At 36.8% G+C, this 23,205-nt stretch overlaps 1 protein-coding gene across 2 annotated transcripts in view; it reads left to right on the top strand.

The window, feature by feature from the left end:
* The window catches only part of SYNE1 (spectrin repeat containing nuclear envelope protein 1), a 354,454-nt gene that overhangs the window by 221,126 nt on the left and 110,123 nt on the right, over positions 1–23,205 (top strand). Inside the window, exons 86-97 of one of the 2 annotated variants that reach the window (XM_067465989.1) lie at positions 228–410; positions 1,348–1,485; positions 1,613–1,798; positions 3,355–3,477; positions 4,081–4,263; positions 5,454–5,597; positions 8,918–9,115; positions 10,388–10,528; positions 17,116–17,283; positions 19,730–19,891; positions 20,939–21,133; positions 22,092–22,265. In XM_067465989.1, coding sequence (XP_067322090.1) covers positions 228–410; positions 1,348–1,485; positions 1,613–1,798; positions 3,355–3,477; positions 4,081–4,263; positions 5,454–5,597; positions 8,918–9,115; positions 10,388–10,528; positions 17,116–17,283; positions 19,730–19,891; positions 20,939–21,133; positions 22,092–22,265 — 1,995 coding nt within the window. Of the gene's footprint in view, positions 1–227; positions 411–1,347; positions 1,486–1,612; positions 1,799–3,354; positions 3,478–4,080; positions 4,264–5,453; positions 5,598–8,917; positions 9,116–10,387; positions 10,529–17,115; positions 17,284–19,729; positions 19,892–20,938; positions 21,134–22,091; positions 22,266–23,205 lie in introns of those variants that run through there. The other variant, XM_067465987.1, reaches the window with a different exon arrangement.

Raw genomic sequence — 23,205 nt, forward strand, 5'->3', positions numbered from 1 at the left:
ATTTTGTGGTTATTGTGAAGGTGAAGAACCTATAGCTTTGAGCCTGAAATTATCAACACCTTGAAATTGGACTGAAAGCCATTCAAGATAGGTGTGCGCATGTTTCCCATTTGCTTCTAGAAGGAACATTGAAAAGAGCAGAACATTGTTAGCTATGCTTTGAAATGCATGAAATGTATATTGTTTTGTTTTGTTTCTGATTAATAATTATTTTCTTTTTACTACAGGTCCTGGGTGAGGAACTGGATAGTTGTAACATCAAGCTGATGGAACTAGATGCAGCTGTCCAGGATTTTACAGAGCAAAATCCTCAGCTGTCTAAACAGCTCACTGGCAAGATCAGCAAACTGACAGAACTCCACCAGCAAACTATTAGGCAAGCTGAATATAGAGGATCTAAACTAAACCAGGTACTGTTTACATTGGCTTAGAGTATTCTTGAGCTAAAATATTTTGCAACATTGAAGGTTACTATTTTTTATATTCGCATGGGTGTTTGGATAAAACTCAAGTATCAGGCACTCAAATTCTCGTGCATTGGGAAAATGTGTGAGCAGTGTTTGTTGAAATTTGAGAAATCAGATTAAAATCAAGGAAAAGACTGTCATCTCCCAGCTTACTTCCTTGTTCTTTCCTAATTATTACTAAAATTACAATAAACAAGTTAGAGAGATTATACAGATATACTCAGTTTGCATATCACAATTTTTCTGAATTGAATTTACTGGCTCCCCCTCCCCCAGTTGCATGATTGTAAGGTTAGAGGTGTCATTATTGTTTATCTTTTCAACCATGAAATGTCAATCAAAGTACAGTCTACTAAGATTTTTCTGCAGTATTCAGACTGGCGTTGGGACAAAGTATTACCGGTTTTCAAATACTTTAAACTAAAGTAATATTGAATGGCCCTTAAAACTTAAGAAGCCTTGATCAGACATGATTATGATCCTTTAGAACAGTGGTGTTGAAACCTGTCAGATAAACCTATATTTTGAAATAACAGACATTTTAAATGCAGCCCTTAGTAGCTTTAGAATACACCACAACAGTTTTACACCTTAGAATAAACTACTACATCTCTAAGAGATTTCAGCTACAATTTTTGAATGCTTTAAGAAATGTAAATAACGTGTATTGCCATAGATAAATAAAATCAATGATGGTGGTCTGTCTAAATAAATCTGGTTTTAAGCTTAATTACTGGGTGAAAGTATGGAACTACAAAAAGGATAAATAATAGAGAAATTGTTAAGAAACTAGAATTGAAATAAACAGAAGTTAAAGTGATACAATATGTAACTTTTTGATGTACAAAAATCTGTTGCACACTTACTTGTGTTTTTTCAGGCCATTTCACATTTAGAAGAATATAACGAGATGCTAGAATTCATTCTGAAGTGGACTGAAAAAGCTAATATTTTAATACATGGCAACATCACATGGAATTCTGCTGCTCAGCTTCGTGATCAAATCATGACTCATCAGGTAATGATTACTAGAATATTTTTCTAACAAACTTTTGGTATACTTTCTAATCCCAAACAAAATAGTATGATATTTGTTACTGAATCAATTGTCAAACATAAAGATTTTATTCATTTCTTCAACCTAGACCATGCTTGAAGAATCTGGTGAGATCCATGGAGATCTTGAAGTCATGAATGAAAAGATAGAATATCTAGCAAGTGTGTATTTAACTGAAGGAATGTCGCAGCAAGTAGCAGATCTTGGGCGACAGACTCAAGAATTACAGCAAGAGCTCAAGAAGAGGCTGCAGAATCTTCAGGATGCAGCCAAGGTATGTAGAAGGCTCATTACATCTAGCTCATTAGTAGAGAAGCTATTCTAGAATCCTATATAGGAAGACTTCTCCAGGACCAGGGAGTCTTTTGCCCTTCAAAAGTTGCTGGAATCCATCATTACCAGACGCGTGGCCAATAATTGGGGATTTATGCAAGGTATAATCCAACCACTAGTGGAATGCCATCATTTCACCATATCCTGTCTCATGGATTATCCTATTCACTTCAACCTAATGGGGAAGTTATATGGTTAATTAGAGAACAGAGAAGGTCCACGCCTTAGTTACCTCTAGATTGGACTATTGCAATGCACTCTACGCGGGGCTGCCCTTGAAGCCAGCCCGGAAATTCCAACTGGTCCAACGAGCAGCAGCCAGACTACTAACTGGTGCGAATTACAGGGAGCGGTTTACCCCCCTGTTTAAGGAGCTCAATTTTCATTTTCCGGTCATTTTCTGGTCCCAATTCAAGGTGCAGGTACTTACCTACAAAGCCCTGAACGGTTTGGAACCCGCCTATCTTTGTGACTGCATTTCCTTTTATGAACCTACACAATCTCTTCGATCTTCCAGAGAGGCACTCCTCGCACTCCCACCTCAATCGCAGGTGTGACTTGTGGGACAAGGGAGAGGGCCTTCTCTGCGGTGGCCCTTTGGCTCTGAAATTTGCTTCCCAGAGAAATTAGGCAAGCCCCTATCCTGTCAGTTTTTAGGAAGAGCTTGAAAACTTGGCTGTTCCAGCATGCCTTTAAGGAATGATGATCTGAATTATAGCCCCTGACCTGACCAAACCCTGCAAAAATGCCTTCGGAAGCACTTTATGTTTTACCTACTAGTGCAATTAAACCCTACTTTCATCCCTCTGATCCCCTGTCCAGATATATTACATTGCCTTCTCACCCAGTATTTTCAATTTTCAATTCCTTGCTACTGGCCTTGCCCACTGTGATTTATTTTCTGTGTTTAATTGTGATTTTATATTGTTTGATGTGCTTTTTATATTGTTTTTTTATCTTTTATTGTCATTGTATGTTGTTATTAGCATTGTTGTACTGAATTGTAGGGCTTGGCCTCATGTAAGCCCCCCCCCCCAAGTCCCCTTGGGGAGATGGTGGTGGGGTATAAATAAATTATTATTATTATTATTATTATTATTATTATTATTATTATTACGTGTAGATTCTGCTGTTTTTAAGCACATCGTTGGGAACCATATGAAACTCTGAATCAGAAATGGACTTTGATATATGTTACAAAAAGTTTTCCAGAGACTTGCAGCTTACTTACAAAGATAACATTGTCTAATGTATCTTGTGCGCATATGTGCCTTTAAGTCCCCGTGTTGTTTTACCACAACCACAAGAATTTCACAGAGTTTCTTAGGAAAGGAATACTCATGGGTGGTTTTACCAGTTCCTCTCTCACTCATAGCATCCAAAATTAGTTGGTAGTCTCCCAACTTCTTAGCTTTTAGTATCGGATGGGATCTGATGCCTTTAGAGTATTGTAATATATACCTATTTTTTTTCCTCATTCCTTCTCTCAATTTACAGGATATGAAGAAATTTGAAATAGAGGTGAAAGGTCTTCAAATAGCTTTAGAGAAAGCCCAAGCCTCTCTAACATCTTCAGAGTTTGGTCGTTTGAGTCTGAAGGAACAACTTTCTCACCGACAGGTAGACTGATTAAAGAATGAAGATACCTTTTGAAGCTGGACAACAGTGAAATGTTAATTTTGGTGAAATCCAAAAATTCCTAGGCAGTCGGTTCAGCTAGACGGGAACAATTACTGCAGTAATAGTATTCATTAGAGAAGTTAGGTGATTTGTAAGCCAGTAATTGCAGGAGTTGCTAAAATTCAGTGAACTTCCATTACCTTTCCATAAAATACGCATTGCTGAAATTATTTTGTTGCATGGTTAAATCTAATAAATCCAACTCCAGAACATAATGTGAAACTGTAAACTTCACATTATCTAACTGATGGGGTTGTTAATCCATGAAAATATACAGTAGAACTGTAATGTAGAATTGTAACCTTTTTGATGGTTTCAAATGTTACAGTTAGTTAAACAAGTATTCAAAAAATGCTTCCCAGAAGTTAAAAATACATACATTTTAGTCTTTAATATTTATCATATCATGTGTGTTTCACCATGTTCTACAAGTTAATCTTCAAGAGTTTTAAATCCTACTTTAATACTTTAAAACTGCTTTATTGAAGGACTCCCAAGTTCACAGTGATAAGTATTCGTTGTATCACTTTCTGTTATCCATAGCATCTGCTTTCTGAAATGGAGTCACTGAAGCCAAAAGTTCATGCAGTGCATATCTGTCAAAGTGCTTTGAGAATTCCCGAAGAAGTGGTCACAAGCCTACCAATATGTCATGTTGCCCTCAGGCTACAGGAGGAGGCCAGTCATCTACAGCACACAGCTATCCAACAATACAACGTAATGCAGGCAAGTATAAACTCAGTAAGAGTACCAAATCCATTTGTTGGCACTCCTGTTTGCTTGCCTTCCTTGTTGGATTGTTTTCCATTCAGTCTTTCCTAACTTCCCTGTACTTCAAGTTCTCTTAACAACTTAAATATAAACATTTTGCTTGTTTTGCATACTAAATTATACAGTGCCAGCCTTCTTGTGATGATCTATTGAACCCATATTTCAAGGATATTATTACTAGAGATGATTTTGTGTTGGTGCCACATATTTGAAATGTCTTCCTAAACTGACATTCATCTGTACTGTGCCCGTTAGGCACATTCCATTGCCTTCAACACCACCTTAATGTTTTTATTTAATCAGACATTTTAAATTGTCTGCCATAAATTCTGTGATGACTTTAAATATTACAGTAACTAAACAAATATTCTGCAGTCTCTCTCTCTCTCTCTATATATATATATATATAGATGCTCACGTGTCTTATCCAAATATATATTTTATTGACATCAACAACATCACTACCAACACGTAATATCTCTACTTCATTTTGCTTATCATAATGCTTTTCTCTTTCTTTCTTGCAACATCGATTTATATGAAGTCTAATAACACAAATTTAAGACTGAACATTAAATATCTGAGATAACTTCTCAGATGCTTTAGCATTACCTACACAATGTTAATCAAGCTCAGATAGTACTAAAACTTTTAAAATTATTTTATAACCACTTGCCAGGCTTCTTGGACCATAGAAGCTAATTTAGCATGTGTATATGAAAAGTTTTAGCATAGTAAATATGTGAACTGTAGTTTCTTAATATCCTTTATTAAAAATTTTAATGCAGTTAGAGCACAATCATTGTCATGTCAAATCAAAAAGAACTCCCACTGAATACAGTGGGACTTAGAACCTGATAAGTGTGCATAGGATTAAAGATTAGCTGTTCTTACGTTGGAGCGATGCTTCCCACCCTGCATGATATGGGGACTAATAATTTATTTCCCCAGTGTGCCAGGGACTAGTTTCATGTTTGTGTCCATTGGGTACAATTCTTTTTTCCATTCCGAGTAACTTAACAGCAACCAGTGGTTGTCCATGAACCATCACATATGAGGAAATGGCGGGCAATCGTATGTATACAGAGTAGATTTTTTTTATGTCCTAGTTTACCTTCAAGGTGCTTTCCCATCTTTATCCTTAGGAAGCAGTGGTACAGTATGAGCAATATGAACAAGAGATGAAACATTTGCAACAATTGATTGAAAGAGCACATCGTGAGATCCAGGACAAGCCTATCTCAACAAGTAATATCCAAGAATTGCAAGCCCAGATTTCACGCCATGAGGTAAGATAGTACCTATTTCAAGACTCAGTTCTGGTTTGTAAAACCTGAAAATCATAATTCAACTTATTGACTTCCCATAGGCAGTCAGGTCATTACTGTGTGAACAGAATGCTAGACTAAATAACTACTTGATTTGATCCAACATGGTCCTTCTTATATTCTAAATCAGTGGTGAGGACTCTTTGTTCCTCCAGATGTCCTGGCCTACAACATCCATGGGCCTCATCCAATGTGAGTAATGGCAAGAAAGTAAGAATATTATTTTTAATAATTTTGTTCTCAGAAGAAACCACAATAGTTTTAAATTTTTTCTTCCTGCATTCAAAACAGTGGTTTCTAACACTATTTACAGTGCAAGATAATTCTATTTGAAATTTGCACATCGGGGGGTCGGGGTTAGTAGAAATTAGCATCCTCTGCCCAGAAGATACAATTTATATGCAGAAATATTACTTTCTGCACAGAAAATGCTGTACTTTGCACAAAACAAACATGTGAATTTCACACAGAACAAATCCCAAACTGCAAAGATTCTTATCAATCCATAACTAAAAGGGATGTGGTAGTCAAAATCCAAATCAATTGCATGTTGACAAAAACTTACACTTTTCCCATAATTATTACTATTAGCTCTGTATTCATGGAAGACTTCAGCATTTTGCCAACTCTACTTCATAATGGAGGCAGGGAAACTTGATTTTCGACTGCCTTTAAAAAATCCTCCTTTCCTCCTTAATAATTGCTTAAAAAGGAGTGGTGATTCTCATGATTCTAGATCAGGGGTGGAGAAAGTATATCTTGTAGGCCAATTGTTGTATATCTTGTATATCTTGTAGACCAATGATTTTTCACCAACTATACTTTAGAAACACTTTAGAAATGAAACACCAGTGCCCACTCCCCAGTTTTGCAATTACTTTTGAACCATTTTTAAATGGATCATCCCTTGTTAAAACCCATGAATAACAAAATGCCTTTTTAAAACCTGACCCTTTAAGTCCTCCAACATAACTATGTGATCAGCTTCCTGTAGAAGCTGACCATATAGTCATATTAGTGGACATAGAAACTGGCAGGGGCTCCTGAGAATGGAGGTGCAAAATATTTGGAGCACCAAAATCTGATAACCACTGAACAACACCACTCTGACAGGTACCAACTTTCTTTCTTTGTATTTAAACAGAATTGTGCTATTTCATGCTTCAGTAAAACAAATCATAAGTGTCAGTTCTTCTCAGGATCTTATTTCTTTCAGTCATGCTTTGTCATAATTCCATTGCTGTTTTATTCATGTAAGACATGTTTCATATTTAAATTGAATAAAATTGTAAAAAGTCTTCATTTTTGTTGAAAGAATGCATCATATTCATAACATCTAGTTTGGAAGAAAAAGTGCATAAACCAGAAAGCTATAGGGGTGGGTTATTTGTGTAATCTTTTTGTTTCACAGGTGAAATTTTGCAACCAAATCTTGAGTAACTACTTTCATGAAACCAGCTTTCACATAAGAAAATGCACCTGTCCATATATTTTTATTCATGCTAAGTATTAATGCAGCTTTCAGTGCTTAATTCCTTGATATTCATTACCATAATATGAAAACATGCTATTTACCAAGACAGATAATTTTGTTCTGTTTGGATTTGAAGGCGACAAAAAGCTGACTTTCCTCCTTTTATCATTTATTTATTTACTCTGTTTGTATACCACCCCTCTCAGCCTTCCGGCGACTCAAGGCGGTCCTTTCTGTAGTACAACTAAAATTTTCACTCCTGGTCTTTTCATAATCATGAAATACGTATTTCAAAAGATAGTGGTGAAATCTTACAAATGTAGGATTACTATGGTATATATTTAATAGGGAGAACAATTAAAATCAGACAAAATCAGGAATAAAGTATACACTTTTTAGTTCTGTACATAGCCAAAATCCAGGCTAAAAGAAAGAATGATAGGTAAGACCCGACAACTGTTTACTCTTTACAGTGGACTCACTGTATCCATGGGAGTAAAACCTCCCGGTAGTGCAATAGGTTAAACCCTTGTGCCAACAGGACAGAAGACTGACAGGCCAGAAGTTCAAATCCAGGGAGAGCATGAATGAGCTCCCTCTGTCAGCTCCAGCTCCCCATGCGGGATCATGTAGGTGATCATGGCCCATATTATTAAAAGATGTGCCATATTTCAGCATATCTACAGTCATGTTGCTGTCTTTTATTAATGTGGGCCACTATGATCCATGGTTGGCTGAATTCTTGGATCCAAAGTGTGAAGGTCTCACTATGTGACACTCAGGTCCCAATTACCATAGTTTTTTTTCTATACCTGTCTTGAAATATTTATGTTGATTTATTTTCTTTAATTCCATCTTGCAAACTTTGTCATGGTCAACTGATACTTTGTCATGGTCAGCTGATAAAGGAGTCAGTAGATCTAACCCCAAGTACATATTCACCGTTGCAGAGAGGCTTAGGACTGAGTCTTTAATTCCAAAAAAAATTCTGTATGTTTTTTTCTTCCCTGAATGCTGTTCATGTTTTGATATTATGTATTATTATTAGTATATTAATGGTATTAAAATGAATAGTTTAAAAACCAATTCATTTTTTAAAAAAATCAATTAGAAGAAAAGGCAACTGATTATAAAGGAATATTGTAATACCACCCAGAATTTACTTCCATGTTGTCATCTAGAGTGTTAAAATAATTAAGTTAAAATAAATAATAAGGCATGTTTATTAATCCATGATGGGTTTGTGTATTACCTCCTGCTCCGTTCATTGTATGCAGTCTAATGAGAAGTGAAATGCTCCAGGGCTTTTTTTACACTTCAAGCCATCACATGACCTCATTTCCCTGGCATGCACAGTCTCCAGACTTTCAGCTTGTTTTAGTATCTCAAGGCGGGGGTGGCGACTGAGAGGGAAAAGAAACCATGCTCTTATTGGTTTTCAGGAGGTTTCTGTGCAGAATTTACTTATCTTTAGAAATGATAATGTGAGTTTTCCAGACACTCCTTCTGTTAGTCACAACTAGAGGAGCTGTGCTAATGCTTTTCCGGTTTCACTGCATAGCTTTCTTTGCTCAGTGTCTGTGTAGTGAGATGCAGCCTGACTTGTTCTTTTTCCAGTATCAACATCCTGCCATTCAGCTACTGCTGCTGCTGAGGTAGGGCTTCTGAAACACAGAGCTGCGATTTTATTGGCTGGTCTCAGAGAAGCAAGCCGGTCTTTCTCTCTAACGGAAGCAGAATTGCTATTAGATCCAATGGCTTCTCCATGCTGCATCTGACTCTCTTTGGGTGGGGGGTATTTCCTCAGGAGCTGGCGCAGAAGATCAAAGGTTACCAGGAGCAAATAGCATCTTTGAATTCCAAGTGCAAGATGCTAACAATGAAGGCCAAGCATGCTACTATGCTGCTGACAGTGACAGAAGTGGAAGGACTTTCAGAAGGAATGGAAGAGCTGGATTCAGATGAGCTACTTTCAGCACACATAGCTCACCCCTCTGTTGTTATGGTAAGCAATGCAGGAATATGTATTTTGGCTCTTAATCTGATGTATTTGTCACCAGCAATGCCACTTCCTCTATTATCATGTAGGCTATTGTTACAACCTACATTGACTCTTTGCTTTACTGAAATGTTTGTTGGATTATTTTTCTGAGGAAAATAGAAATGATTCTGTTATCTTTGTGCTTGTGTGTGCATGTCTTCAGCTTGTTAAACACAGGATAGTCAACTATTTTACCAAATAGAATCACAATTTTAGTTTCACTGTTAGCTTAATTTTAGTTATATTATAGCTTGTACAACTTGAGTATTCTTTCTCTGAAATGCTTGGGAGTGGAGAGGATTTTGGAATACCTACATATACATAAGGAGATGTCTCAGAGATCAGCGTCAAATTTAAACACAAAATTCATTTATCTTTTATATATACCTTCTAAACATCACCTGGAGGTAATTTTACACACAATATTTTTAATAATTTTGTGTATGAAACAAAGTTTGCAGATTATTTAATCACCAAAAAACAAGGTTTTGCTATCTTAGCTAGCCACGTGAACAATTTTTGAGGATTTTGGACTTCTGGATAAGGGATGATAAATCTGAATAAAGAATGAAGGAGTAATTATAAATAGGAAATTGTATAAGTAAGAATATGCTTTGTATAAACGATTGAAACATTTGTACTAAATATCAGCAAAAACATATAACTGAAATAGAGAAAGTACAGATGGTTGCTATAAATGTTATGACTGAATTTCAGTTGTGTCCATTCATTGAGAAAATGTATTTATTTTAAAATCAAACTCTTCTATAGCTACCAAACACGAGGTCAGATATATATAGAGCCTTTGAGGGTGCACTGAAGAAAAAACCCCACTTAAATCCACATCCGGCATTGCATGAGTAGACCCCTGCTTTTCCCTTTTTCAGAAAGTCCTGGATAAACTGAAAATCCATTCTATAGGGTATCATAATTTTCCAAAGTAGGAGAGGGGAGGTGGGCTTGTACAAAGATCCACTGTGCTAGGGAATAGTGTTTACTAGTATTTATCCTTCAATAACAATAAGATACCCCCCCCCTTTTTTTTTTTCATTTGCATTTGTGGTCTAATACTAATATGTAAGGTGTTCTTATGCAAATTCAGACAGTGTTCCTAGCTCCAAAAGTTGTGCATAGGAAGAAATTCTAACACGAGCATGCAGGTGTGAGGCCTTTTAGAACTGATTTAATGATGGCTGAATGATCTTCTGTCCTTTGGGATTGCATTCCCCATGGCAGATGACTGCTGGTCGCTGTCACACCCTTCTGTCACCTGTTACTGAGGAATCTGGGGAAGAGGGAACCAACAGCGAGATTTCTTCTCCACCTGCCTGTCGCTCTCCTTCACCTGTGGCTAATACAGATGCTTCTGTTAACCAGGTATCTCCATCTTGGCATACACTCAGCTGTGATGTGTGCAGATATGTGTGGCTATCAGTGTGCACTCTTTGATTTAGCCTGTCAGAAAAAGGTGGGCGTGTTTTCTCAGAATTTTGTTAAAGTGATTTTGTTTGTAGCATAGAAGACATTGATCTGCAACTGAATTATTGATACACCTGTTTTATTATACAAGCCGCTCAGTGTTACCTTCAGAATCAAAATACTGAATTGCTTTTACGTCATTACAAAGAATCCTGAGAAAATACAGCTTTCTGCCAACTCAGTAGAAACATTTCATTTTCTCTTTGTCTGTTTTCATTCTGTGCACTAAATTGTTGCAGAAAGACATCAATTTCTCCCATTGTTTACTAGCTTAAACATCACCAATCATTTTTTAATGTAAATGAAACTTCTCATTATGCTGTTTTGCTTCAGCATGAACCTTGATTTCACAGTTTAGCAATGCCACAACTGCCTCTCCTGTGTCTATAGGCTGTCTGTATTGGAAGTGTTTGATATCCAAAGCTTGGATACAGCTAATAAAGAATAAAATTAGGGGCAGTGAAATGTTAGTAATTTGTCAACCATGACCGCTTCTAAGGGCAAGCATGAGTAGTTGCAAACAAAAGCTAACTATATAACTATTCTGATACAACAATTAGAAGAAAATCTGGAAAATAAGCAAAAACTTTCAAAACAAATTAAATGGAGGAAGGAAGATAATCAATCAATGAACTTTCTAAAGCTAAGTCAAACTACAATACAACAGCAGTTTTCCAGTTTTCTGATGTCCTCTTGTGGGTTACTCTTTTTATTAAGGACACATCCCAGTAAAGACTTTTGTAACTGACATGTAACCAGATTAAATGGGACAGATTTCAAATAATGAAAGTAATATGTACAGTGTCCATTTTGGGAGAGCTCATAGCAAGACAATGCAAAAAAAAAACAAAAAAAAAAACAAACAAACAACCCTATCAACCTTCCATTCCTCACCACTCCCTTTTTTATTAACCCATATCAAAATGATGAAATTTTTAACTCTATGCTTTTCTTAACATTGAGATACATGTCAAAGACCTGCCTGAGAAGATGGTTGAAGGACCTTAGATAGCAATACCCTGCTACCCCCAATGAATAAAGAGAGGTCCACCAGTAGGAGAGTATGCATACTATGAAAGTCAGTGAAACTCAAGACCACGTAGAGATTGAAAGAATATTCATTCATTTAAAATGAAAAACAAATTCTAATGACAACAATCCTGGGCTGACAAGAATATTCACAATTCAGGCGGGAAGGTAATTGCACTCCATGCTGTCATGCTGGCCACATGATCTAGGAGGTGTCTATGGACAACACCATCTCTTTGGTTTAGAAATGGAGATGAGCACCACCCACCAGAGTCAGACACGACTAGTCTTACTGTCAAGCGGAAAGCTTTACTTTTACATTATGCATGAATTTGTGCAGAAATTTGTGTATATAGGTTTTGTGAATGTTATATGGAGTACATTCTGAATTATGGCTAGACTTTGAAAACTGGATATTTTAAAAGACTTTCCCTCAGTTAGAAGAAAATTGCTGGAATTTCTTGCTTAATTTTGGAAGAAAATTAGCAAGGAGTTGCATTGCCTGGAAGCAGATTGCCTGAAGAGATCCAGAGTAATGCCTTAGACCAGGCCTGCACAAGCTGTGGCCTTCCGGCTGTTTTGAACTTCATCTTCCAGAATTTCTGATCATTGGATAGGCTGGCTGGGGCATTTGGGAGTTGAAGTCCCAAACACCTGGAGGATCACAGCTTGTGCAGGCCTAACTTAGATATTTTAACAAATAGTCTAAATAGCTCTTCGAATAATGGGAGAGAATCATATTGGCATGATAATACTGGATTGCCACTGCTGGCTTGCGGCAGTTCCTTTAAAGACAAAATGGTCACAGATAACTCACCATGTCCTCAGCCAGTGGTACAACTTCTCACAGTACATGTTTTTCACAGACAATTGGATAAACTGCTACCCTGGCTTCTATAAATAAATTTACTAGAAGGGACTTTAATGTAATTGATTTTTAATCAATTAATGTAATTGATTTTTTCCACTTCATCTTGTCCCTATGTTTTGTGGGTAGTGGGATTGTTGAACATCCATGGTACAGAAATTATTGCTGGTTATTAGGCAAAATATGAAATACCAGTAGTTCTGCTTAATTGTCGATGTTGAAACAAACTGTTTCAAAAAGTAAGAGGAAGTCAGATCTGCAACTCAGTTGTAGTTGATAATGCTCATAAGAAAATACCTTTTAAGCAATTTAACAAAATAACAGTTCATATTCTAATGGATAACTATGAATGTAGAGGGAATGAAGGTCATGTTTCAATGCATTTACTCATGTAAGTATCCTTTAAGAACATTTTAAAAATACTGTATAGGTAATGAATTTCTAGGCAGATTTGACTGCTTTTGTTCATTTGGCAGAAGCTATATGAATTACGTTTTATATCTGCACCTTTACGATGTATCTTCTTTAGGCATCATAACATTTTCTGTGTATTGAAGAAGATACATTGTAGATACTTGTTATGTTTTTTAATTTGGGCATTTCTATATCTTCTTTCTTCAAGGACTCAAGGCAATTTACAATCATAGTTAAAACAGAACAATATAAAATAACCCATTAAAATAATCCTGTCAGTCCATGTCGGATGTGAAATCATCAAAAATTAAATAAACAGTCTAAAATACCCAGGGAGGTAAAATATGATTATAAAGTGCAGGTCCTAGACTTCTGTTACCATTAGTTAAAAGCTATTCCACACAGGAAAACTTTCAGGTTTTTCCTAAAGGACAAGAGGGTGACGGCTGCTCTTATGATAGGGAACCTTCAAGTCATTTCTGACTTCTGGCTACCATAAAAGAGAAGGGGTTCTTGCATTTGTTTAGGATGGCTTGCCATTTGCTTTCTCTGAAACTGAGAGGAGGTGATTTGCCAAAAATCATCCAGAGGACGTCCAGTTGCTGAGCACAGATTCATATTCTGGTCTCACAGAACTCGAATGCGTCATTCAGACAACAAAACTACACTGCCTTTCTTTCTAGACATAATGAGAAGAACATTTCCATAAGTATAGCTCGGCCATCCATTCTTCAAATACATCTACATTTATTAATTTTGTTCTCAAAATTATTCTGTCTATCCTGAATATATTTCAGATGATAATGTGAGAGGGTAGCATTAGTCTGTCATATCCTCAAGTAGTAATTGGGTTTATCCAGACTGTCCAAATGTGTCAAGAGGTGCTGATTTTCACAGCTATTTCATTTTCCCGCTGCACCTCCTATTTTATTCTTGACAGCAAAACCACCTTTTACAACCCTATTTTTCAGTTCATTTGTGGATGACTGTTGGGTGGTGCTATTTAGTGCAAATGTTTAGTCTATCTATTCCCTTCACTCACTCCTTGTTTATTTGCTGTTATCTACCTCCAAAATGACTCCATTCATTTAAAAACAATATTTCTACTACATTATTCTAATTTTGGTAAGTTTGAATAAATATTATCATTTTTGCTGAAATGAGATCATCTCCCTACCACCATTAGTCACACACAAACCCTCTCTATATAGCATAGGAATTGTAGGTCAGAATCAGAACCCCAGCCTTTAACGCTTCTTCCCTTCATTCTGCTAGTCTTCTCTCTTTCATTTCCATCACCCTGTCTTGTGTACTTTAACTTGGATTTGCTTAAATACTGTTTCTGTGTGTGTATGCATGTGTGTGCACACTCACACATGTGTGCAGAGGAGAAAGGCAACAGCAGGAAAAGGACAGGAGAAGAGACTAGTAGCTATATTTGTATCCATGGGATTAAAATGGCAGATAGAAGTAAATGCAGAATTGCAAGACCTATGCATGTATGGTATGTGTGTGTGTTTGTGTTTAGAAAAGATAGGCTGTGGTGGAGAGAAAAAAGTTAATGGGGAAGGAGATCATCAGTAAGATTATAAATTCAATTTAAGATGTATAATATCATAAAAATAATGGTGGGGGCACTGATACCCTTCTTGAGAGCTAGGAACCAGTTTTTTAAGACAGTGCAGGATGCCTGCCCCTTGACAGACAAACACAACAATGCCGATGGCCACCCAAATAAGTGAATATGAGGTTGTGTTTAAAAACATGGAATATAACACATTTTGAACAGCAGTAAAAGATCTGGATTTCTCATTGCAATCATTTCGTACTGTCTCTTTTGAAAGAAAGGAAATTAAGTAAGTGATATGTGTAACTCAAGCCCAGAAGTTTGAAGGAATTGAAGCTGTTGAAAGCAAAAGTCAGGACAAAGCAATGCCTGCAGCAGTGAGTGAGGTTGTAGTTCACAATAACATGGAACTTTGTTTATTTTATTTTATTTTGTCGTACAGTTTTGGTTGTAGTATATGTAGCAATGCCAAAAATTGTGAGGGGGCGGGTTTCACAAAAACTGCCCCCTCATATACACTATTTTTATGTTAAAAATGTAGTTTTCACATATATTTTGTGCAAAGAAATTTCCTGAAATGCTTTGGGATGTGCAAATACTGGGCGAAAACAGCACCTCTGTGTTATTGTCCCCTTCTGAGTTCCACGAGTGTTGGAAAACCATTTGTTCATCTGGAAAATGACAACCATTATTTCTATCCATAGTTCAGAGGCAGCACAGAGTATAACAGAAGACAGTTCAGTTGAGAAGGTAGGCAGGGTAAATACAAACAGAGGGTTCAGTAATAAAGCATAGATATGGTCCCCCAAACCCTCCCTTTTTAGAGCCCTTCCACACAGCCATATAACCCATAAGATCAAGGCAGAAAATCCCACAATATTTGCTTTGAACTGGATTATATATTCCAGTTCAAAGCAGATAATGTGGAATTATATTCATATGTGGAAGGGACCCCAGACTGAAGATTATAAACCTGAGTTCTCACTAGTGGCTCAGCTGTGGGCCCTTTCAGATGCTTAGTCTGCTTGTGAGAAATGCAACAATAATATTCTTTTGCTACTTATTTCTGCTTCAAGAAGGCACTAGTTGCATAGCCACCAATGTCGCCTTTGTCTTTAGTCTCTGAAGCAGGAGAGTAATCCAACCCTTGGTCCTGAAGACCTTGCACTCTTCATTCATTACTCATCCCCATGGCCCCTGTATCATACATGCTAATAGCTCCAAGCTTCAGCAAAAAAAAATCCAATATTTTAAAATAAAAACACTTAGATGCAATCTTCTCACTTCAATTCTGCATTTACTTCTATCAAAGTTATATCTACACAATATTATTATAGTATAAATTTGTGTATAGGTTCTGGTTACATCCCATATAGACTACGTTGGGTTGCCTCTGAAGACTTCACAGAAGCTGCAACTAGTCCAATGTGCAGCAGCCAGATTACTGACAGGAGCGGGGTACAAGGAGCACACTACTCCTTTGTTGCATCAGCTCCACTGGCTGCCAATTAGCTTCCAAGCACAATTCAAAGTGCTGGTGTTGACCTACAAAATCCTAAACGGTTCCAGCCCAGTTTATCTGTCCAAATGGATTCTCCCCTATGAACCATCAAGATTGCTAAGATCTTCTGGAGGGGCCCTGCTCTCAGTCCCATCACATTCACAGTCGCCTTCTCGGTGGTGGCCCCTTGGCTGTGGAACTCTCTCCCAATGGAGATTAGATCTGCCCCTTCCCTCCTGACCTTCAGAAAGCTAGTGAAATCCTGGCTCTGGGACTTAGCATTCTCTGAATGATTGGTGAGCTCAGCAATATCCTAATAACTACTGACCAAACTGGCAGATTGAGATGAACCTGATTTCATCTTGGTGATTTGGCTTTATGTATTTATTTTGTTTGTATTTTAACTTATTATGATGTGATTATGTTTTAATTGTATTTGTGTATTGATTTTCTGCTGTTAGCCGGCCTGAGTCCCTCTGCGGAGGTTGAGAAGACCGGGGTATAAAAGTTTTAAATAAATAAGTCAACCTCATGTTTAAATCAGTAGTGACATTTGAGGCCAAATTTATGGATCTTGATATGACCTGTGGATAAGTTGAGGGTCAGTCTGCAAAGAGGAGAAATTACCAATGCCATCTCAAGGACCCAGCCACCCCTAGCTACTGTTTCCCCACCAGAAGCATTAAAAAAGACCAAAAGCAGTACTGTGGCAGAGAGAATAGAAGTGATTGGGGCTTCTTTTAGGTAGTCCCAAGATAGACTAAGTATTTGCTTTTTCCACTATACTCACAAAATTAAGTCATTCATTTTTTGATAAGTGTTAAGGTGCAATACTAACTTTTACTCGTGGATAAATCAACCCTGCTTTTTATTGATCTTTTGGCTGTTTTTAAATATATATACATAAGGATGCAGGGTAAGTTTTTCCGTGATACTGAAACAGTTACATTAATATTTAAACTTCATGTGGAATAAAACCTTAGTGATGTTCAATGCCTGTAAACTTAAAGACTGGTGGAGCAACACTCTACTGGAATACAATGACATTGCAGGAATCTTGTTCAGCTCCTCTTTTCAAAGTGCCATGTTATGCTTCATGCTCATAGGACATTGCTTATTATCAAGCCTTATCTGCTGAACAGTTGCAGACAGACGCTTCCAAGATTCAGCCCAGCACCTCATCCACTCAGGAGTCCTGTGAACCAGGATTAGAGTCAGGCACCAGTACTAAGCTAGATGATTTGCAGCGTTCTTGGGAAACACTGAAAAATGTGGTAAGACATTAAGGACGTTAAAGAGTATATATGTGATGTTGAGGAGTTTTGGTTTTGATTATTGTGTCAGGGAAGATGTTTTGTAAAGATGTTCATTGCCTTAAAAATCTGAAAACCTGTGTAATCAAGATTCTGCACAGGAAGTTGATTAACATAACAAAATTCAGCCCAATCCCAGAAACTGTATAATATCTTTAAGCAGTCAGCTCAAATTCAGTGAGGCTACTATCATATATACTGGTGGCAAACTAGCTTATTCATGTGGTACTCCTTGGCACTATTTGCATACACTGGCAAATGTTGAATGTTACTATTAGATTCCTAATTAACACTGGCGTTTTTAATGTATCACAGCTTTACCATGCCAGGTACTTTGGTCTACAGTCTTTTTCCAGATGCAACTCAAAGTGCTAGATTCGAACCTGAAACCCATTATGATTTAGGATCCAGGTAATCCACATGGACATAAGAACTGTGGTGGAGCACAACAAAGAATGCCCACCACATCCAGTATTCTGGATGCCTGTAGGAAACCCATGAGCAGACATAAATTAAATAAATAATATAGTCCAAACAGTTTATATTGAGACATCTGCTATGGAAAGGGATATTGTCACAACCTCATAGACTATTGATTGCTACTCATCCTCATGGCTATCTAATATCACCTCCAGCAGGATGTCTCAATATTCAAAGACATAACTGTGTTAATCTTGATCAGCATGCAGAGGAATATTGTAGCATACAACAGAAGAAAGTATCAGGAGTCTTATAAGTTTTCCAAAAGGTTTGTTTGGTGCCCATGCCAGCTTGTGAATATCTAGGAAAGGGGTCAGTAGTTTGTGTCTCCACTTTCTAGTAACTTCACAATGGAGGCTTTGTAAGTTTCACACACACAAGGAACTAAAATACCTAAGATATTAAATGTTAAACTTTGGGTCAATTTCAGATTCTTAGTAGCTAAGTGTTGGGGAATCTGAGCTGTTAAGCTCAAAAATAACCCTCAGTTAGGGTAATTCTACCAAAATATAGCAGATTACCAGGAGTAAACTCTATAACCAGCAGAAACGTACATGTGGTGAGAAGAGATGGCCTTCTAATTTTTAGAATGGCTCAAGATTGCAGTGTCAGAACTTTGGGTTCAAAAATAGTTATTAAAGTAAAAAAGAAATATATTCTCGATAGAAAAGTCTTAGAGCTAACTAGCTTACTAAATCTCATCTTTTAAAGAAGGTAAAAGGTAAAAAGCAGAAGAAGCATGGTGAAGACTGCATGGTCTTCCCAGGGCAATTTTAAATTTAAAAGGAAGTTCCTTCACAGAATTCCATTGCTATGTCATCAAAGAGGGATGTGACAGTGGCTAGCAGTAAAGACAAAGACAGAGCCCTTTAGAAAACATGCATAGGAATTTGGGGAAAGAAATCCCTGAGCTTGGCCCTGCCTCTAGACTAGCTACCCATTGAAGACTGGAAACTTGGTGACACAAAGACTTGTGCAGTCCATGGATGAAACCCAGCACTAAGCCCTAAATTCGAAATTTCTAACTGCACATGCGAAAAATGTCATGCTCTCTGGTACTTAGTAGGGCTGGGTAACCATGGAAAAATTTGTTTCTAAACTTGATTCGTTTCCAGGGGGCGCTAGCGTTTCCAAATTCTAAATACTTCCGAAATTTTGAGATTTCAAAATTTCGTTATTTACGAAATTTTGTTAATTTCGAATCGATTCGTTAATGGCGGACGCAATTGCGCAATATGCTAAAAAAAAAAAACCTCCAAATGGGATAGGGGAAACTTCTGAAGCTTCCCTCTCCCTCTGTTGTTGACTGTTGGTGTGATAATTTATTTTTTATCACTGATAAAACAAACAACAACTATAAAACTTGCACCAGACATACAGAAATAATTTCGAAACAATTTCGAAACAATTTCAAAGCAATATCGAAATAATTACGAAATAAATTGAAAAAATTGTTTCGATTTTTAATTACTCCTACATGGCTCAATATCGGATCGTAAGCTAATTTAAATACGAATTAATAACGAATTACGAAATTAACGAACGAAACCGCCCAGCCCTAGTACTTAGTGATGATAAAATCTCAGCCAAAATGTATTGTCATTGGAACAGTATAAAAATCCAATTACATATGTGATATTAGACAATTTCCAAATTGTTGGCAATATAAGTATGCATAGAATAATATTTGAACAAACTCTGGCCATGTTAGGATCTTTCCTCCCTTTCCACAAACCTCCAGGCTCAATTGTAAAATGGAAAATGAAGTGATGCTGGAGAATATATAATATATTTAAATGAAGGCATCCTTTTCATTTTTTTCAATGTATGCCATCCACATTTTGCATATTGTCATGGCATAGTATCTCAATTAAATGTACTTGTTTAATATTAGGTTATCTATGCTCAGTCATTATTTTTCATTTAGATTAGTGAAAAGCAGCGCACACTCTATGAAGCTCTTGAACGTCAGCAGAAGTACCAAGATTCTCTCCAGTCAATATCCACTAAAATGGAAGCCATTGAAGTGAAATTAAATGAAACTCTTGGAGCTGACAAAAGTCCAGAGAGCCAGATGGCTGAACATCAGGTAATAGTAAATAGAAAACCATAGCAATTGTTTGACACTTATCCAGTTGCAGGCTTTCATTCTTTAAATCTAAATCCCTGACAAAATTATGTCCTGGAAACAACTCAAAAGAAATGTGTTCCAGCTGCTTTAAAGTATTTCCTGCTCCCTTCTTGCATAAAAATGGGAAAATCATGGTGGTGATGCTGGGTGTTCTTTTTGATACAGAGGCATAACTAGATATCGTATTTTAAGACGTTGCTGAGCATTTCCTTTTCCAGTCTGTTATCTTTTTCTGACCATGATAATGAGAACAGGGCAGTAAGATGTAAGCAACATTGGCAATAGTATGATAGCTGGGACCCTACGCTACGCTGCTTGCATAACGCAGGTCTGAATTAGGGGAACACATGCACGAGTGAGCATGCCAAGTGAGAGACGCAGCTGTGGTGGAATTGTTGCAATGGAAGGAAGGATAAAAAGGAGGGGGGGAATACTGTTACATTACCTCACCCTTATCCTATCCCTCCTGAGTTAAATTACTTCACTGCTATCCTGTCGCAGCTGCGTCACTCACTCGCTCCGCTGTCTCATACACGTGTTCCCTTCATTAATTCTGACCTGCGTTGCACAACTAGCATAGGGTCCCAGCTATCACACTATTGCCATAACATTTTATCTTATTGAAATTCTAGAGAGATATTTCTGATAATGATGTCACATGAAAAAAAATCCTGTATATCAAATACAAAAGTATCACAAGCATGCATTTGTTGGGAACTGTAAATCTGAGGCCTCAGTGTTAAATAATTCCAGTAAGATATAGAAAAAATTGGCTCAATATTTAATAGTTTTTTTCAGTGGGTTTACTTTAATTGGAACTACCAATAAATCTCACTGTTAAATATTCCCAGGTTTAAAAAGCTATAATATCAGTACAATTAAATAACAGATAAATTTTCCAAATCCTACTTGTGATAAAATATGATTGAGTTTAATAAAATATCCCTTTAAATACCATATATGGTTTTCAATCAGTTTTCCTCACTCAATGTCTGTCTTTGCTAGGCTTTGATGGATGAAATTCTGATGCTTCAGGATGAAATCAGTGAGTTACAAACATCACTAGCAGAAGAGCTAGTGTCTGAATCACTGGATACAGATACAGCTGATCAGCTGGCTTTACAATCCACCCTCACTGTGTTGGCAGAAAGGATGGCCACCATTAAGATGAAGGCTTCAGGAAAACGACAGCTGCTAGAGGTATAATAAGGGTGATGGAAGAAAGTGTAAATCTGGAGTGGTTTTTCAATTAAGGAGTCACTTTAAGTTTTTTCTAAGATTGTGAGCTATTTTTATGGTTCATTTTCCTGTTGTCACAGTAAAAGACATCACGATCATTTCATTACTAGATGAAATGCAAGGCAAGATCAAATATGTGTGATGCTTCCCTTCAATGCTTTTCAATAAATTAGTTCTTGCTGAACAAGGTGTTTTAATGAGCATTGTAAATCAGTCCATATTATATATGTTACGTGTGCGCGTTATGACCATTTTCTTTTTATTTTTCACTGCTCCGAAGTTCTGTGGTTGCAATTTTGCATTTATTTAATTATTATATTCTCTATTGCTGCTATCCATGACATTATGTTCTACTATCACTTCCCCAAATACTCATTTAATTACCAGTTGAGCATCTCTTGTCCAGAACTACAAAATCCAAAATATTCCAAAATTGAATGTTGTCTGAATGGGCAACTAAGATAGTGATACCCTTGCTTTCCGATGCTTCAGTGTACCCACATTTTGTGTATAAAATTATCCCCAGACTGGGTGTGTAAGGTGTATATGAAACAACAGTGAATTTCATGTTTACACCTGGAAATCATCTCCAAAATGTCTATCTACATGCACACACACATACATATGCAAACAAAAATTCAGACAAATCCAAAATGCATAAAAATTCTGATTCCAAGCACTTTGAATAAAGGTACTCAACCTGTATTGCGTACTTTTTGTCAGTATGCTTGGACCATGTTCACATTCTTCCCAGCATCATAACCATAGCTAATGTTAAGATGTTGCTTAATGCTACATTATAATACACTTCTTTTTTACACCACCCACTTAACCAATAATTGTTACCTGTGATCAGACATAGATTTTTGTGTGCTCCCAATCAAATGAATTGCAAATAATGGCCGGATCTAATTAACAGGAGAAACTTAATGAGCAATTAGAAGAACAGCGGCAAGAACAAGCTCTGCAAAGATATTGCTCTGAAGCTGATGAACTTGATCATTGGCTCCTGAATACAAAAGCCACAGTAGATGCCACATCAGTTCTTACTGAAGAACCTATGGATATGGATTCCCAGCTGGTTGACTGTCAGGTGAAATTAACTTCATTTAAACAGTACTCCTTTTGCACTTTCAAAAATGTCTCATTATTAAGTTAAACCTAATGAAGGCCTTATTCTTTCCTATGGATATTTTATGGGGCTTACAGTGCTTACATCAATAGTTTTATATATGCAAACAAAGCAAGTTACATCTACCTATCTCTACTCATATATCTCTTAAACATTTTCGACAGTCTACATGTAGACTGTCTGAACCAGCCATTACTTAATATTGATACATGGAAATTAAACATAATCAAAATATTTCAATGGGGTTGCCATAGTCAAAAAGTGACCTGAAGGCACATGCACACACCTATATACAAAGTGTAGGTTAAAGTTATGTTTGAAATGAATTACTGAAGTATTCAATGTGATCTGATTTACACAAACAAATGAGAATCAAACTATACACATTACTTAACCTAAAAGTTGTTCCCAACCTTTGAGCCTCCAAGTGTTTTGACTTCAACTCCCAGAAATGCCAACCATCTTACCAGCTGTTAGGAATTTGTCGGAGCTGAAGTCTAAAACACCCAAAAGTTGGGACCACTGATACATGCACTGGTCCCACAGTGGTGAATGGTGTCTCTTCTGGGTTGTTTAAAGATTGGTGCCTTTTTTGTGACTAGGCATTGGAAGATTAATGTGAATATAATGTGAAAAGGCATGCTAATCACAAGGGATATACAGTTCCTCTAAGGTCAGGTTTGACCCTGAAAGGCATGTGTTGTGAGTTCGATGAAGTTGTATTAACATAAAATGCAGTGCTTAGCACATAGTCTAACCTCTGTTCTTACTTCATACTATGAATTAGCTTACATTCTATTCAATTGTGTATATACATACCTCAAATCTGTTGCATTATAGCAAAAATGATTTTAAGTAACAACCTTATAAGACACTTATTTGTGATTTGAAAACACAAATG

Source organism: Anolis sagrei, chromosome 1 (genome assembly GCF_037176765.1).
Source record: "Anolis sagrei isolate rAnoSag1 chromosome 1, rAnoSag1.mat, whole genome shotgun sequence".
Taxonomy (NCBI): domain Eukaryota; kingdom Metazoa; phylum Chordata; class Lepidosauria; order Squamata; family Dactyloidae; genus Anolis; species Anolis sagrei.